This window comes from Centroberyx affinis, unplaced genomic scaffold, assembly GCF_046629955.1.
Source record: "Centroberyx affinis isolate AG114_WGS23_722 - 3 ecotype Tasmania unplaced genomic scaffold, CSIRO-AGI_Caff_v1 ptg000193l_1, whole genome shotgun sequence".
NCBI lineage: Eukaryota > Metazoa > Chordata > Actinopteri > Beryciformes > Berycidae > Centroberyx > Centroberyx affinis.
This window is the reverse complement of record NW_027278886.1, coordinates 25,684-42,720: the sequence shown is the minus strand read 5'-3', so window position 1 is coordinate 42,720 and position 17,037 is coordinate 25,684. Positions and strand designations below refer to the sequence as shown.

Genomic DNA, 17,037 nt, shown 5'->3' with positions numbered 1-17,037 from the left:
GTATTCAATGTCCAGGCTAAGGTGAATAAGTTCAACAGGTTCAGTTGTAGGTGCAGACTTGCACATTTAAACATTTTTTATTATAGCTGAAATACAACATAAACGGCAATAACACAGAAGAGTAGGCTAATTACAATGTTATAATACAGACTGATAAATTTGTGCTTATTACATTGCACTCTTCTTTCATTGTGAGTTTGACTCTAAATTGATTTTTGATGAAGACATTGTCAATATTTGTGTCTATATAAACTGACATTGAATAAATATACTTTGAGAAAAAATGCAGAGTTTCTTTTAACATGGTTAACACATGCAATGAAGTTGCATGTGAATCTATTTTAAGCATCTTCATTGACGTAAGGATTTAAGGATACCATAATATAGAAAAGTCAGCTAGTTGCTTGCATTATCATTATTATGAAGCTTACAGTAAAGCTGCACTAGGGAAGATGATAATGTAAAAATACTCCAGTTTTAACAACATTAGAACTTCCCAAGTGATCACAGACGGGCTGGGATGGTAAACATGAGTGTGTAGTGGGCAGTTTACTGCCTGACATTGCGTATGTATTTTCTGGGTACTGAAGTCCTAAAAATTTAAACAGTTACCTCTCGCTGCCATTTGGAGATGCAAAGGTGCGAAGTTGCCTAGTACAGCTTTAATTACACTGAAGAAGTACTAAATGGCTAGTTTGTTCATGTTTCACAAAGAACATGACAGAGAGGTCTTTGGTCATATTTTAACCTTTATGTATGAGAGTCAACAAGAGATATGCATTTGATATTCATTCTCCCTCATATCTCCACCTGTCCATGACTATAGCTCTTAGTGCTGTTGACGGTACCTGACCTCAGAATACAATACAGCGTCTCTACTGTATTTCACTGTGGCTGGCCTGGAGGAGGAGCTTCTGGGAGCCAAACTCACTGCTGCATAGTGAACCGCATCACTAGTCTGAGGAAGACGGAAATGGAAATATGGTAGTATTAGAGACTTGTTCTGACAGTTTGAGACAGAAAGGTGCAGTGGAAAACAGACAAATAGGCCATACAAAGCTTACATGTGGCAATGTGGATGTTGAGCTTGTTACCGAGACACACTGTATATTACAGTACATAAGAGAACTTTAGGCATAAATGAACAATTTTAGGCAAAAAGAAAAGAAAAAATTGCATTACCTGATTGCCTTCAGAAGATCCATCAGTTTCCTCTGAATAGAGAGTCAAAGATAACTACTGTTAATGCCATTTTCTACAGAATATAAGAGAATGTCACTCTGCATGTGATATAGATGTACAGCTAATGTAGAGCTGATGATGTACTTATAACGCATTGTTTGTAATACCTGTGGGATCTTTGCTCCGACTCTTGCAAAGTGCCCATATAAGTACAAGCGTTGCTATCCCAAGAACGATGTTTGATAAAGCCAGTACAACGACAACAACAGTTGGAGTCCAGTCAAGTGTTGATGTGGTCAAAGTGGAGTTTCCTTCACAGCAAAGAGAATAAACAAACCTTACTGTTTTTAACTTTTGAATAAAAAAAAAAACCTGCAAGTGCAATATCTAGCAAAAACAAAAGCCTGATGTGCACTCTCCCAGAATGATTGCAAACATTAATATAAATATACTTGTGTGATACACAGAAAAATCATCAGTGTTAATAAAACTGAATGTAAAAATCAACACTATGCCAGTGTTTATATAAATCCACACCATCAGAGTTAATTTATCATTTTTCAGATGGTTTTGACACCCACTTCAGAACCATATCAGCTCTATGAGTGAACAAATATCTCCAGTCAACACTCCAAATAACTGAAAAATCATCATTATGAACACTGGACAGTTTGCTGTGTACATATCATTTGAGTTATTAGCTATTTTAAGACATTGGGTCAAAAAATGAGGATGTGTATTTTTGCAATCAGGGAATTTTATCACATCAAAATTCCAGATATAGCACCTTGAAATGAAACCCTTGTCTTATCTAGCTTTGCCTTACTTTTAATATTGAGCTTGGTCCCATTTCCAGACAGGATCTCCCCACATGAAGCCACAACGCAGTAGTAGGTTCCAGCATCGGCAGAGCTGAGGTTCTTCTTGGGAAGGTTGTAGACACAGCTAGTTTGTTGAAAGCCGGTCTCAGTCTTCTCACAGTTGTCGCTCTTATTCCCAGGGGTGTAAATCATTACTCGATCAGAATTTTGCGAATTTTTCAGCCAAAAGACACTAGTGTATTCCCCTGCACAGTTGCCAGTGTGAACAGAACAGTTTAGAGTTACAGAGTCTCCTGGCTGGACTGACATAGACACTGGCTGCTGAACAACAGAGTCACTGCTCATCTTTGGATCTTGGGAAAGAAACCAAATGAATGTTATCACTGACATGTTCACATTCATGTTAATTTACTTTTGGGATGTGAGTGTTTTAATGGTAAACTGAACAGATAAAATACCTTTTAGCATCAAATGGGTTCCTGATCCAAATTCGATGAAGTTTTGATATACCACTCCACAGTAGTATGTGCCAATGTCGCCCCATGTTGTAGTAGATATGCTCAAGTCATTTTTGATGCCGTCATGTTTCACTGAATAACGTTGATTAAATTGATTAAATTGCTTGCCAAATTTAATCTGATTTCTTTGTGTGTCTATTGTTGCCACACGCTGTAGTCTCCTCCCAGTAGTTAATTTGTACCACACTCTACTTCTTATAACACTGTTTATCTGACATTCAATAGTAACTGGGTCTCCCAGCTCCACAGTTTGGAAAGAAACAGGCTGAGAGATGTCATTGAATTGCGCCACACCTGAAACAAACAGAAAAGCAGGAAATCATATAATCACATTTGTATGTAGACTCTCATGAATGATCCCACAAGTGGAAATTTGTTACTTACACAGATTACAGATCAGGAAAACATTTAGAAGATACACCATCATCTTCCCTTCTCCTTGCTCCATCATTTGTTCTGCTTCTTCTCTACAGCAATTCTGACTTATTGAAGCGACAGCAGACTTAATAGATTCATCAAGAGCAACATTTCCTACATCATGCCAGATCTGTCAGGTTTCTGATTGGTTCATCATATTCATCTTGCAGAATACCTGATTGGCTGCTGAGTGGATCAAATCAGGTGGTTAACAGTGACGGTGGGCATCATTTAATCATGTGGCCCCTTGTCATTGCTTGAGTGGCTGTGCCCCCCCCCCCCCCCCCCCCCCAAAAAAAAAGAAAAAAAATCAGTCAACTAGCCGCAACAATTGCCGCATTACTCAAAAGAGTCTAAAGAAAAACTTGGGTACTCACATAGCCGGTGCACACTCTTTCACTCATTCAGTCCTTCCATTGACAGCGGTGATCAAGAGCAGGTAACTGGTTGAAGAGGTAACTGTTTGATGAGCAGGAGAAGTGTCCTTCCTCCCTCGGTGCCAGAGGAACTCACAGGTCACCTGGAGTGCTATCTGGTAGACGATCTGTCTACCGAGAGTCCTGAACGCATGCACTGCGAGGTACCATAACATTAGCATTGTGGCTAAGCTAATTGGCTAGCCTACATGACGGCGTTGCGGCTGTGCGTACACAGACTTTTATGAATCTGCTGAGCTGAGTGTGATATAGCAAGGTGGCAAAGAGAAAAAATTTGGGCGCCATTTTATTTAAAGCCTTAATCTTTTCAGTGCAGCACAGTAGCCTGTTAGGTCTCAATAGAGTTGCATATCATAACATTTATAGATGTGTGCGTTTAACATCCTAAATTAAATAGGTTTACACATTGTCACCCAAATTGTACAGTGATGTGGGAAATAGAATAATGCACATCGGATCATAGATTAAACCTGCTAGTGTTATCTATCAATACACTATTACTCTCACAATATATAGCTGTGCATAGTGATGCAATGGCTGCTTTGGCACTGTTAGAGAATGATGCCTGATTTTCTGTCCGTTTATGTCCAAACCAGGTAAAACAGTGTTGTGTTGACATTTATTCATAACTAATGGTGGGAACAATGCGTCAACACCACGTAAGCATAATCTGAAGAAACTACTGCGTATGTATATCCAATTCATTTTTTGATTTTTGGCTGGACCGCAACAGCGGGGCCAGCCCTACAAACGCGAATGTCTGTCACTGACTGACTGACTGACTGACTGACTGACTGAGTGATCAAGTTACACCATTGGTCGGCCGTGGCACGTGGCACATCATAGGTCACAGAGCCAGAAATTTAAGTTTCGTTTTCTCCGCCGTCTAGTTTCTCCGCTGAGATCAGGAGCCCGTTTCTCCACACAGTAAGCAGGCTGACCAATATCATGCATGTAAGCTGAAGCTAAAGTAGAATCTATACAATTATATCATATCACCGTTTATGTCGATGCATATGCGCGAGCTCAGTCCACCTGAAATCCTCTGTTCTGTCGGGGGAGAGAGAGACACAAACAAGCATGGAGGTTTCATCACGCCGAGGGCTTATTGCCGACCTTCCCGAAGTTTCCCGGGGCCACGGTTCCGACCGGTGCCGCTAGCTGGGCGCCGATTTGTTCCCGATGATCCGGCTGAGATTTCGGCCGGGGTCCCGATGACGATGCGCCCCCGGTGTCCGGCGAACAGCGTTTTCGGCACTGACGGGTAACAGAGCGCCTGGCGCTTGGATCGGCAGGATCAATGCGGGCCGTGGGTGGAGACGACAGCGGTGGAGAGAGAGACGGGACGCGCTGGAACGATCACTATGGATGTATGGACTATTATTCTGTATTAGCAGTCTACAGCCAGGGGTTAAAATGGGCCGGAACGATCCGGAACGGCGTTCCGGCACCTTCGATTAATAAGTAAATAAATCTGATTGGCAGTTTCATACATAATAATGACAAGCGAGTTCACAGGGCTGCCAACTCTCACGCATTGACCGAGAGACTCACGCAATTGACATTTTTCACACGCTCTCACGCCACAAGTCCATTTTCGCCCGCAGTGAAAAACAAATTCATAACTGATAAAGTCACGACGTGAAAAAAGGAAACTGACAGCAGGACAGACGAGACAGAGCAGCACAGCGCAGCAGCAAGTTATTCAGACCATCTGAATAGCGAGAAATATACACAAATTATTATATTATATTATTATATATATTATATTATTATTATATTATTATTATATTGTAATTTATTCCCATGCATGCTGCTCAGAGTAATCTCAGTCAGCAGCTCTTCAGCGTCTCTCCCTCTCCTCTCGCGCCGTGCGCACGCAGGCAGGAGTGAGAGTGAGTTGCTATGGTTACGGGGACGCTCTGTGTCTGTCGCTCTGAAACTTTCTCATGATTCCCAATAATAGGTTTTTTAGGTTAGTATGCCTATGCAAGATCATGAATGTAAGCACCTCAATGCTGAAATCTAGTAATATATATATATATATATAATATGTTGCTGTTTCTTGACTTAATCCAAGAGGTTAGGTGATGTAGAAATGCAGGAAATTTGTTTTAAATTACTATTTTTTTCTGAACCCCCCCCCTCCGAAACAGGGTTCCCCCACCTGCCAAATCCCACTTTAACCCCTGTCAACAGCGGAGTTAGTTACACCATTGGTCGGCCGTGGCACGTGGCACACTCATACACGGTCCAGCCATATACTAGGTTTTGACCTAGTCTTGTTTGATTTAAGAGTAACTAAACCTCAAAACATTTTTCAGCTGACAACCGATATATTTGGGTATTTAGTAGTGTTATCGATGGATTCATGTCCAAATCTTGACATTCTAGTGCAAAGTTGTTAGATTTGATTGTGTTATAAATACACATTCTACTGGTTGAAATCTGGCTATTGCAATTTAATTTTGTTATTGGCTGATCGGTGCTGCCAGGTGATGTTGTTTTGCCAGCTTTCGTCAGCAAGCAAACACGCCCCCTGTAAAAGCAAAGATCAGTTTAAGTTGTGTTTCCAAGTGCTCAACAATTTGCTAGAGTCGACGTTCAGACTGGATGCTACAAATGTGAGACCAACTCATGTTCATCTCAGCAGGTCTCATGCAACACTGAGGTGGTTCTTCCTGTTAATCATGCCACAGGAAGTGATATCTCTACATCCCCCTCGCCCCACCCAACCTGTGTGGTGAATGTCATAGCAAAACATGACACATAGGAGAGAGACAGACACACACACATACACACACACTCATATGTAGAACGTGCTTCTACTTGTAACTTGACTTAAGACCCCCATTGAAACAGCACATTCAACCCACTCAGTCCATGATATATATAGCTTTTATGTATCCTGTGGCTTATAAATGTATGGTGCAAATCAAAATGAAACCGCTTTTGCAAAAATCAGTAAAAAGAAAAATGCAACTTTTACATTAGTTTTGCAGTATAACTAACTTCAACTGATTCTGAAAACATTCAGGAACAAATTGTTTAAATAGGTTAAGATGTGAGTCTCAGACCTGTAGGACATGTCAGTCCTGCTCTCAAAATCAGGGTCAGCTCAACTCACCACAGGGCTATTTTGACATGCCTTTTGTTCTTGAAAACCAAAAGAGTGACAAATGTCTTTGCAGCTACATTTTTGTTACAAAACAGTGTAATTGTCTATATGACAATCTGTAGCACAAAAGACTTGGAATAACTTACATTTCATATGTCCCATATTATTTATTTATTTATTTCCTATCAAGGCCAAGACGGATGTTAAAAATGTGTCAGCAATGCTCGGCCCTCTTACCAACCAATCACACATAACCCCGTTTTTGAGGTGCTGCTTGTTTCTTTCATTCAAAACATAGTGGTTCCTGAGAAGATTAACACCTTTGAGATGATGGACCTGTATATGATACTTATTCTCTGCGGACCGTGTAAGTTGAACCTTTAGCACTAGACAGGACACATTGAGCCCATTATGCTAATTTTAACGCTAAACCTAGAATATGAGTGTATTCTTATATCATTACATCTTTTTGATCTAGTTCATGTGTCAGCGGTGGCCCAGTCCTCAGCAGTGAAACAGGATCTCGCCATGGATCTCGCCCAGGAGTCCTTCACATCCATGGGGATCGGTGTAAGGAGATCTCTAAACCAGGGTCTCCTTCACAGAGCTGTGTCTACCATTTGCAAAAGACAAACCTGAGCTCCTCTGATGCTGGGACCTACTACTGTGCCGTGGCCTCGTGTGGGGAGATACTGTTTGGCAGCGGAAGCAAGCTGCATATTAAAAATGGTGTTGAAGACCTAACAGCACAGATGAGAATCTTAGTCTGTCTGTCCATCACCAGGAGTGGGATTCTCTTGCTCTCTCTAACCATTTGTTTCTTGGCCTACATCACTAAGAATGGTAAAAAGTGATGCAGAGTCTGGTTTGTAGTATTCAATGTCCAGGCTAAGGTGAATAAGTTCAACAGGTTCAGTTGTAGGTGCAGACTTGCACATTTAAACATTTTTTTATTATAGCTGAAATACAACATAAACGGCAATAACACAGAAGAGTAGGCTAATTACAATGTTATAATACAGACTGATAAATTTGTGCTTATTACATTGCACTCTTCTTTCATTGTGAGTTTGACTCTAAATTGATTTTTGATGAAGACATTGTCAATATTTGTGTCTATATAAACTGACATTGAATAAATATACTTTGAGAAAAAATGCAGAGTTTCTTTTAACATGGTTAACACATGCAATGAAGTTGCATGTGAATGTATTTTAAGCATCTTCATTGACGTAAGGATTTAAGGATACCATAATATAGAAAAGTCAGCTAGTTGCTTGCATTATCATTATTATGAAGCTTACAGTAAAGCTGCACTAGGGAAGATGATAATGTAAAAATACTCCAGTTTTAACAACATTAGAACTTCCCAAGTGATCACAGACGGGCTGGGATGGTAAACATGAGTGTGTAGTGGGCAGTTTACTGCCTGACATTGCGTATGTATTTTCTGGGTACTGAAGTCCTAAAAATTTAAACAGTTACCTCTCGCTGCCATTTGGAGATGCAAAGGTGCGAAGTTGCCTAGTACAGCTTTAATTACACTGAAGAAGCGCTAAGTGGCCGGTTTGTTCATGTTTCACAAAGAACATGACAGAGAGGTCTTTGGTCATATTTTAACCTTTATGTATGAGAGTCAACAAGAGATATGCATTTGATATTCATTCTCCCTCATATCTCCACCTGTCCATGACTATAGCTCTTAGACCTGTTGACGGTGCCTGACCTCAGAATACAATATAGCGTCTCTACTGTGTTTCACTTTGGCTGGCCTGGAGGAGGAGCTTCTGGGAGCCAAACTCACTGCTGCATAGTGAACTGCATCACTAGTCTGAGGAAGACGGAAATGGAAATATGGTAGTATTAGAGACTTGTTCTGACAGTTTGAGACAGAAAGGTGCAGTGGAAAACAGACAAACAGGCCATACAAAGTTTACATGTGGCAATGTGGATGTTGAGCTTGTTACCGAGACACACTGTATATTACAGTACATAAGAGAACTTTAGGCATAAATGAACAATTCTAGGCAAAAGAAAAGAAAAAATTGCATTACCTGATTGCCTTCAGAAGATCCATCAGTTTCCTCTGAAGAGAGAGTCAAAGATAACAAGAGAATGTCACTCTGCATATGATATAGATGTACAGCTAATGTAGAGCTGATGATGTACTTACAATGCATTGTTTGTAATACCTGTGGGATTTTTGCTCCGACTCTTGCAAAGTGCCCATATAAGTACAAGCGTTGCTATCCCAAGAACGATGTTTGATAAAGCCAGTACAACGACAACAACAGTTGGAGTCCAGTCAAGTGGTGGTGTGGTCAAGGTGGAGTTTCCTTCACAGCAAAGAGAACAAACAAACCTTACTGTTTTTAACTTTTGAATAAAAAAAAACCTGCAAGTGCAATATCTAGCAAAAACAAAAGCCTGATGTGCACTCTCCCAGAATGATTGCAAACATTAATATAAATATACTTGTGTGATATACAGAAAAATCATCAGTGTTAATAAAACTGAATGTAAAAATCAACACTATGCCAGTGTTTATATAAATCCACACCATCAGAGTTAATTTATCATTTTTCAGATGGTTTTGACACCCACTCCAGAACCATATCAGCTCTATGAGTGAACAAATATCTCCAGTCAACACTCCAAATAACTGAAAAATCATCATTATGAACACTGGACAGTTTGCTGTGTACATATCATTTGAGTTATTAGCTATTTTAAGACATTGGGTCAAAAAATGAGGATGTGTATTTTTGCAATCAGGGAATTTTATCACATCAAAATTCCAGATATAGCACGTTGAAATGAAACCCTTGTCTTATCTAGCTTTGCCTTACTTTTAATATTGAGCTCGGTCCCATTTCCAGACAGGATCTCCCCACATGAAGCCACAACGCAGTAGTAGGTTCCAGCATCGGCAGAGCTGAGGTTCTTCTTGGGAAGGTTGTAGACACAGCTAGTTTGTTGAAAGCCGGTCTCAGTCTTCTCACAGTTGTCGCTCTTATTCCCAGGGGTGTAAATCATTACTCGACCAGAATTTTGTGAATTTTTCAGCCAAAAGACACTAGTGTATTCCCCTGCACAGTTGCCAGTGTGAACAGAACAGTTGAGAGTTACAGAGTCTCCTGGCTGGACTGACATAGACACTGGCTGCTGAACAACAGAGTCACTGCTCATCTTTGGATCTTGGGAAAGAAACCAAATGAATGTTATCACTGACATGTTCACATTCATGTTAATTTACTTTTGGGATGCGAGTGTTTTAATGGTAAACTGAACAGATAAAATACCTTTTAGCATCAAATGGGTTCCTGATCCAAATTCGATGAAGTTTTGATATACCACTCCACAGTAGTATGTGCCAATGTCGCCCCATGTTGTAGTAGATATGCTCAAGTCATTTTTGATGCCGTCATGTTTCACTGAATAACGTTGATTAAATTGATTAAATTGCTTGCCAAATTTAATCTGATTTTTTTGTGTGTCTATTGTTGCCACACGCTGTAGTCTCCTCCCAGTAGTTAATTTGTACCACACTCTACTTCTTATAACACTGTTTATCTGACATTCAATAGTAACTGGATCTCCCAGCTCCACAGTTTGGAAAGAAACAGGCTGAGAGATGTCATTGAATTGCGCCACACCTGAAACAAACAGAAAAACAGGAAATCATATAATCACATTTGTATGTAGACTCTCATGAATGATCCCACAAGTGGAAATTTGTTACTTACACAGATTACAGATCAGGAAAACATTTAGAAGATACACCATCATCTTCCCTTCTCCTTGCTCCATCATTTGTTCTGCTTCTTCTCTACAGCAATTCTGACTTATTGAAGCGACAGCAGACTTAATAGATTCATCAAGAGCAACATTTCCTACATCATGCCAGATCTGTCAGGTTTCTGATTGGTTCATCAAATTCATCTTGCAGAATACCTGATTGGCTGCTGAGTGGATCAAATCAGGTGGTTAACAGTGACACAAAAAAAAAAATCATTTTAGTTTTCTATGATTAACAGTCCTGGCAGAGTTCAACTTTGTATCAGAAATGGAGCGCTATTGCGACATTGTCTCTAAGCCTTGCTTTCTGGATTGAGATGGGCTGAAAAGCATCTGAGAGAGGCAAGAAAGAGTGTCATAATTCAATGTTATGTTATTACATTTTACATTCAGTGTTTATCTTATCATTGTTATGTTAATAAAAATGCTAACATATAATGATATAGTATAGTATTACTAAATGGCATCGACTATAGACACTTAAACCACAATAGGAGCCAGGTCGAATTGAAAAAGTCGTTTACTTGCATACTCTCCAGAGAAACAGGAAGTCAAAGGTTTAGCTTTTCACAGGAATTAGATATGAGTCTAGATATGAGGTATAAGGTAGAATGCTCACAATGGGTCAACAAGGGGTTTATTGACCCACAAGGACGGTAACAAATAACCTAGAATACGGGTAACAAATTCAGGAAAAGGTGAAAAAACAGAAAAAGGTTTTTTACAAAAACAACTGTTCTTGGGCCAACTAAAACTGATGCCAGGTTATGTCACCACCTGTTGTACTTGGTAGAAGGTAACATCACCTGGCACCAAAGATCAGCCAATAGAAAATGGCAATTTCAGTATCCTGCTTTTTACCATTAGATGTCAGGCTTTACCCAGATTTGAGTTTGGGGTTTAGTTGCTCTTTTATAGTCCATCTCCAAGAAGGCTGGCAGCCTCTGCAGGCCTCTACACTGCATTTGACACTGGGTGCCACTATTCTATTTTAATTGCATAGTTTCAACTGTCAGCTTTTAGCTTACCTGGTCAGAATGCATTGGGTCTTATTTTTCTTCTTGATCTTCAAAACAAATGCTGGGGAGGTGAAGGGGGGGTCAAGTAGCAACATCCTCTTTGCAACAGGATGCAGTGGGGTTTGTGGTAAATGTGGTCTTAATTTGGAGAAACACAAAAGGTCTGTGTTTTTCCACAGCTTTTTCCCATGGCGTAGCTGAGGGCATCGGGAGGCAAATTCAGGTCTGTCAGTCAGTCAGTTGTCAGCGCTTTGTGAGATGGTCTCTAGAGGGTGTCTTTTCCTGCGAGATACAGTGTTTCCCATACATTGCTCACCCATACTCATACAGGCTAATATGTGTACACCGCCACAAAAAAGTTGGTCAATGTATAGAAATTGATCTCTAGACTGAGCTGTGCTTTAAAAGTAATCAATAAAATCTTAAAATCAATTCTAAAGCTAATGGGTAGTCAATGAAGGGAGGCTAAGATTGGGGTAATTTGTTCAAATCTTCTTGTACGAGTTAAAAGTCTGGCTGCTGCATTTTGGACTAATTGTAGACATGAAAGGTTTTTCTTATTGAGGGTGGAGTATAAAGAATTGCAGTAATCTAGGTGGGAGAAAATAAAAGAGTAATTTAAAAATGATTTAATTTTAGAAATATTTCTAAGGTAAAAGCAAAACTGGTAAAACCGGTAAAAGCAGGACTGGACAACGTTTTTCACCTGTGTGTTAAAGCTAAAGTCATTATCAAAGAAAGCTCCCAGGTTCCTGGCTGAGGACTTAGCAGCTAAAAAACCAAGATGTTGTCGAATTGTGGTTGTGATGGAAGGTGGACCAAACAAGGTGATTTCAGATTTATTGTCATTTAACTGTAAGAAGTTTTGAGCTATCCAGCATTATAAATCTCAGAGGCATTCCTTAAGAGATGGCAGGTTACTGGGGTCAGATGGATTTATGGGTAGGTACAGTTGTGTGTCATCTGCACAACAGTGGAAATTGATGTTGTGTTTGCGTATTAAGTAGCCTAATGGAAGCATGTAAAGTGAGAATAAGATGGGGCCAAGGATAGAGCCTTGAGGCACACTTCATGTGTGCTGAAGATGAAAATGTGTCACCTAAACTAACTGAAAACTGTCTGTTTGAGAAATAAGAGGAGAACCAGAAATGCCTATTAAATGATGAAAGCGGTCAATGAGAATCGAATGGTCAATTGTGTCAAACGCAGCACTAAGGTCAAGGAGGATTAGAATGGAGCATTGTCCTGAGTCAGCGGCTAAAAGAAGGTCATTGGTAACCCGAAGAAGAGCCGTTTCTGTGCTGTGGCATGGGCAAAAGCGAGGTTGAAATTTTTCAAAAAGGTTATTTGTAGTCAAATGCTCACACAGCTGGTTGTACACAACTTTCTCTAAAACTTTGGATAAAAAGTTTGGAGATAGCTCTAAAATTACTAAGAACAGAGGGGTCAAGTGTAGTTTTTTTTAAGAAGCAGTTGGGTAACAGCATGCTTAAAATAAGGAGGCACTGAGCCAGAAATGAGGGAACTATTAATAATAGCTAAAATACTAGTGCACACACAGTCGATGGCCTCTTTGAGCAGCCTTGTAGGAACAATATCCAGGGGGCAAGAAGATTTCATATGCATTATGATGTTCTTGAGGTTTTCTACAGATTTCATACTATAAAGCAAGGAATCTCTGTCTGTCTGTCTGTGTGTCCTTCGCATATCTAGAGAACCGTTCGTCCGATCGACTTCACACTTGGCGGGTGTATTGCTGGGAACCCAAAGATGTGCAGTGTCGTATTTGGTGCAGTTTGGACACGCGACACGTTCAATATTAATAAACTTTGAAGAAACAAGCGAACAGCGCTCTGTGCAGCAGCAGGGCTCAAAGCAAGCGACTGGAAGCGCAGTGTTGAGTGTGAAGTTGTTTGGATGAGCGGTTCTCGAGAAAGCTGCAAGCAGAAATACCGGAGGCCAAGCAATCGGCCCGTTCCAAACAGGCATGTTTGGAACGGGCACTGCACTAGTAGGATCAAATGAGTCAAAACTGACCTCTTGGTTGAAGATGCCGGTATCAAGGAGAGCACATGCAGGAGTGAATATTTGATTCTGTATATCTTCTCTTGGTAAAAAATGAACAGAAATTTTCACAGACCTCAGGAGAATGGTTAAGAGCAGTACTAGAAGGAGTATTGACAACTGTGTTGATAGTGTGGAAGAAAATCTTTGGGTTATGAGAATTTTCTGAGATGAGCCTGGAGAAGGATAGAGCACGAGTTTCCCTAGCCTTTACATTATATTCTTTCATGAGATCTTTCAAGTGAATATAGAAAACATTGGTTTGCAGGATTTCCATTTTCTCTCCACCTTCTTCCGCTCCCTCTTTAGGGAACAGACCACTGGATCAGTCAACCAGGAGGAAAAATTAATCAAAGGTTTTGCTTAATTTTGAAGGGAACCAAAGTGTCTATGGTGGTCTGGCAAACGTCATTAAAATTATTCAACAACTCAGCTGTTTGATGAGAGGGGGAGGAGTACGTAAGAGAGGAGAGGAATACATGGGAGAATTCAACAGGTGTGGAGGAGCCAATGGGCCGGAAACGAATGGGAGCAGATTTGATCCTAGAGGGGACATGACACAACAATTCAAAACTAATACTGGAGTGGTTAGAGATTCCTCTATCTAAAACCTCTAGGTTCTCGAGACTCAGACCATGAGATATAATAAGATCTAGAATATGTCCCTGATCATCTGTTGGCCCAGAGACATGAAATGACAAGTTAAAAGATTCAAGTAATGTTAAGAAGTCCAAAGGTATTGTCAGGGTGACAAATCTGAATATTAAAATCACCAAGAATAAGGATTCTGTCATGATTAGCCATGTTTCAGTCAGCATCAGGATGTCTATATTTTGTGAAGTGATTAAATCATTGCAGATAAAGGATTTATTGGTCAGGGATCTAACATTCTGTAACATTAACTTGATAACAACAGTTTTTGATACAACTGGAGTTATGTTTTGGAGGGGAATACTGTTTAGAGTGGCTGGATTTCCAGACCTGAAACCTGGCCTTAACAAAGAGCTGGTGGGTCTAGGCCTGCTAGTGAGCACTGGGATATGAGTGGGATAGGATAGAGGTACAGGGTCAGTGTCAATAGGGAGTGGGTAGCTATTGTCTCCTATCCTCCCAACATCTCAGTCAAGTTGCATTTTGGAAGTAAAATTTGTGGATAAAATCATGGTGCCGACATGGTTTGGGTGGAGCTTATATTTTTTGTATAAATCCTTTCTGGTCCAGAAACTATCAAAATGGTTAACATAGTCATGGTCTGTTGCAACACAATAGTTAAGGAGCCAATTGTGCAGCCCGAAAATGCGGCTGAATTATTATTATTTTTTTTTCTGAGTTTACCAAGACTCAACGGTTTCCACTAAAATCTCAAAATCCTGTTTCAGCTTGACTGATGTCATTAATGCCAACATGCATGATTATGGTGTGAGCGGTTGAGTGGAGATCTGTGAGAGCAGGAATAACTTCAACCAGATCTAATATTTTGGCACCAGAAAGACAGTAGTTTAAACCACCAGGCAATTCTAGGAATCTAATGATGGAATCGCCCACAAGCAGAAATTGTGGCTTTTCATCTAAACAGCAATTGGTCCATGGGCAGGATTCACTGTGACACCGGAATCGCTCACATGGACCATGCCGCTGTCCACAGCGGGCTTGAGCAACGTCTGCAATGGGAGAGAAGCCGCAAGGCTTTCATTGATAATAGTGGTGTATACAGAGTAATTAGTCTGATTCGTTTGTATTCCGGTGAGGGGTGGGGTGGGGGGGGGCAAAGTTTTCAGCTAACCCTTTCATGGCATATCTAATGTTTTTTCCAGTTTCATAAACCAAATCATATCTCTAAACCATTGTATGGGTGTTGGGAGGACAACATGCCCCACTTCCTAAGTATTGCACATCAAGTAATTAAGGTAGCAAACAATGCCAGAGTTATTCAAAATAATGTCTTGTGTAATTATACCAAATAAGGTAGGGAAGGCATTGGTTTGTTGGTGAGTGTTTCATATATCACCTGCCAACTGCTGGAGTTAGGGACAGGCCAAGAACATGCACTAATGTGCTAGGGGCCTGCCACATGTCAGGTCTTGGTCAGGTTTAATTTGTGACAATTTAGCCTTAGGCCCAGAACATAATGTACTAATGTGGTCTTGGTCAGGTTTGCTTTGCCACAATTTAGCCTTAGCCTAACCAGTTAAGGTGATAAACTATCTATTATGTTTTTTGGGCATTTCTACTTTCTTGTATTGTCACAGTGAAGAGAGACAGGAAAGACAGGGCAGAGAGAGGGGATGAAATGCAGCAAAGGATCTGGATTGAAACCCGTACCACTGCGATTAGGACTTATCCTAAATGGTACACGCTCAACCGGTTGAGCCACCAGGTCGCCCCGTGATGAACCGTCTTAAACTGTTTGATGATGTGTTTAATAAAAATAGAGGTGATGTGTTTTCCCTCCAACAGCCAACAGAGGGGGTTTGAAATCTCAACCCTTCCACCCTCTTTTTTTTTTATTACAGCTGAAAAAAAACATAAAATGCAATTACATAGACGAGTTAAGTTAATTACAATGTTATAACAGACTTATAAAATTGTGTTAGGTTGTATCACTTTACTTTGGTTGTGACTTTGAATCATAAAAATTATTGACTTACTTTGACAATGACTTTGTAATATTTGTGGTCATATACACTGACATCATTCAATAAATATTGCTAAATATACTTAGTTGTGGAAAAAATACAAACATTTCGCTCTGATATAGTTAAAACATACAACTAAGTTGAATTTAGCAGTTTGAGCATCTTCACTGACTTAAGGATTTAAGAATACCACAATGTAGAAGTGATCTAGTTATGATCACTTCTACGTTGTCAGGAAGTAATGAATTTAAACGGATAACACTGATGTCTTTTAATGCATTTCATACCGTCAACAAATCCTATGAAAATAACAAAATCAGCAATGATTTTGTTTTGCCAACAAGTCTCGTCCATGTAGCCGATGCCCAATGCAGCCATGTCCCAGTAGCCATAGAACTCCATTGTATTAAAAAAAAAGGGTTAAAAACATGTCAAAGAGCCATGCTGTTGCTCTGGGCGACATATTTCATGCGATGCACCGGGCCAGCCGACTTTTTCCTCAAACAACTTAACAAGCCGGCTGTAAACATGTTTGCGATCTCAGGAGAGTAGTTCCGTAGCACCGAAAATAGTCCCCGGCGTAATGAAATTTGTTCCCATTTGAATTTGATTTGGTAATAACTACAACAGCCTGACTTTTCGTGGTAACAGTTATCGATTTTTAAAATTGAAACTATGTCTTTGTGAGCTGTATTTCAAGGTTTTTAGCTTACAATTGGAGCCAATGACTTCCGGGTTGAAGGCTAAAAACGGTACGTGGGAAGTCAGAAAGTAACGGGAGTAGAGCAAACGCATTGTTGATTTTGTTATTTTCATAGGATTTGTTGACGGTAAGAAATGCATTAAAAAACACCAGCGTTATCCTTTAAGACCAAAATACAAATTGTCTCAGTTTCAGTATCATTTTCAGTTTCACTCTATCCAGAGAAAGCTGGACTTGCCAACATTAGATCTTCCTAAGCGATCACAGACCGGCTGTTTTGGTAGACATGAGACATGTGGGCAGTTTACTGACATCACGGTATAT

General features: G+C 40.1%; 2 protein-coding genes across 2 annotated transcripts; both read right to left on the bottom strand.

Annotated features, from left to right (window-relative positions):
• Nucleotides 1–364: 364 nt before the first annotated feature.
• On the bottom strand, nt 365–2,982 carry LOC139659717 (immunoglobulin lambda-1 light chain-like). Its single transcript, XM_071537923.1, has 6 exons — nt 2,906–2,982; nt 2,462–2,815; nt 2,009–2,356; nt 1,350–1,493; nt 1,183–1,214; nt 365–958 (listed from the first exon to the last, which is right to left on the bottom strand). Exons 1-6 carry the CDS (start codon nt 2,970–2,972, stop codon nt 830–832), a joined length of 1,074 nt encoding a protein of 357 aa, XP_071394024.1. The 5' UTR covers nt 2,973–2,982; the 3' UTR covers nt 365–829.
• Nucleotides 2,983–7,647: 4,665 nt separating this feature from the next.
• LOC139659974 (signal-regulatory protein beta-2-like) lies at nt 7,648–10,316 on the bottom strand. The gene is made up of 6 exons (XM_071538010.1): nt 10,240–10,316; nt 9,796–10,149; nt 9,343–9,690; nt 8,686–8,829; nt 8,548–8,579; nt 7,648–8,324 (listed from the first exon to the last, which is right to left on the bottom strand). Exons 1-6 carry the CDS (start codon nt 10,304–10,306, stop codon nt 8,196–8,198), a joined length of 1,074 nt encoding a protein of 357 aa, XP_071394111.1. The 5' UTR covers nt 10,307–10,316; the 3' UTR covers nt 7,648–8,195.
• Nucleotides 10,317–17,037: the final 6,721 nt, after the last annotated feature.

Excerpts from the sequence above, each read along its gene's own strand:
- LOC139659974 (XM_071538010.1), bottom strand. The coding sequence starts at position 10,306 with ATGATGGAGCAAGGAGAAGGGAAGATGATGGTGTATCTTCTAAATGTT. Across the intron at positions 10,150-10,239 it reads TTTCCTGATCTGTAATCTGT|GTGTGGCGCAATTCAATGAC; the intron begins GTAAGTAACAAA and ends TGTTTGTTTCAG. Across the intron at positions 8,830-9,342 it reads GACCGAGCTCAATATTAAAA|GAAACTCCACCTTGACCACA; the intron begins GTAAGGCAAAGC and ends TTTGCTGTGAAG.
- LOC139659717 (XM_071537923.1), bottom strand. The coding sequence starts at position 2,972 with ATGATGGAGCAAGGAGAAGGGAAGATGATGGTGTATCTTCTAAATGTT. Across the intron at positions 2,816-2,905 it reads TTTCCTGATCTGTAATCTGT|GTGTGGCGCAATTCAATGAC; the intron begins GTAAGTAACAAA and ends TGTTTGTTTCAG. Across the intron at positions 959-1,182 it reads GATCTTCTGAAGGCAATCAG|ACTAGTGATGCGGTTCACTA; the intron begins GTAATGCAATTT and ends CGTCTTCCTCAG.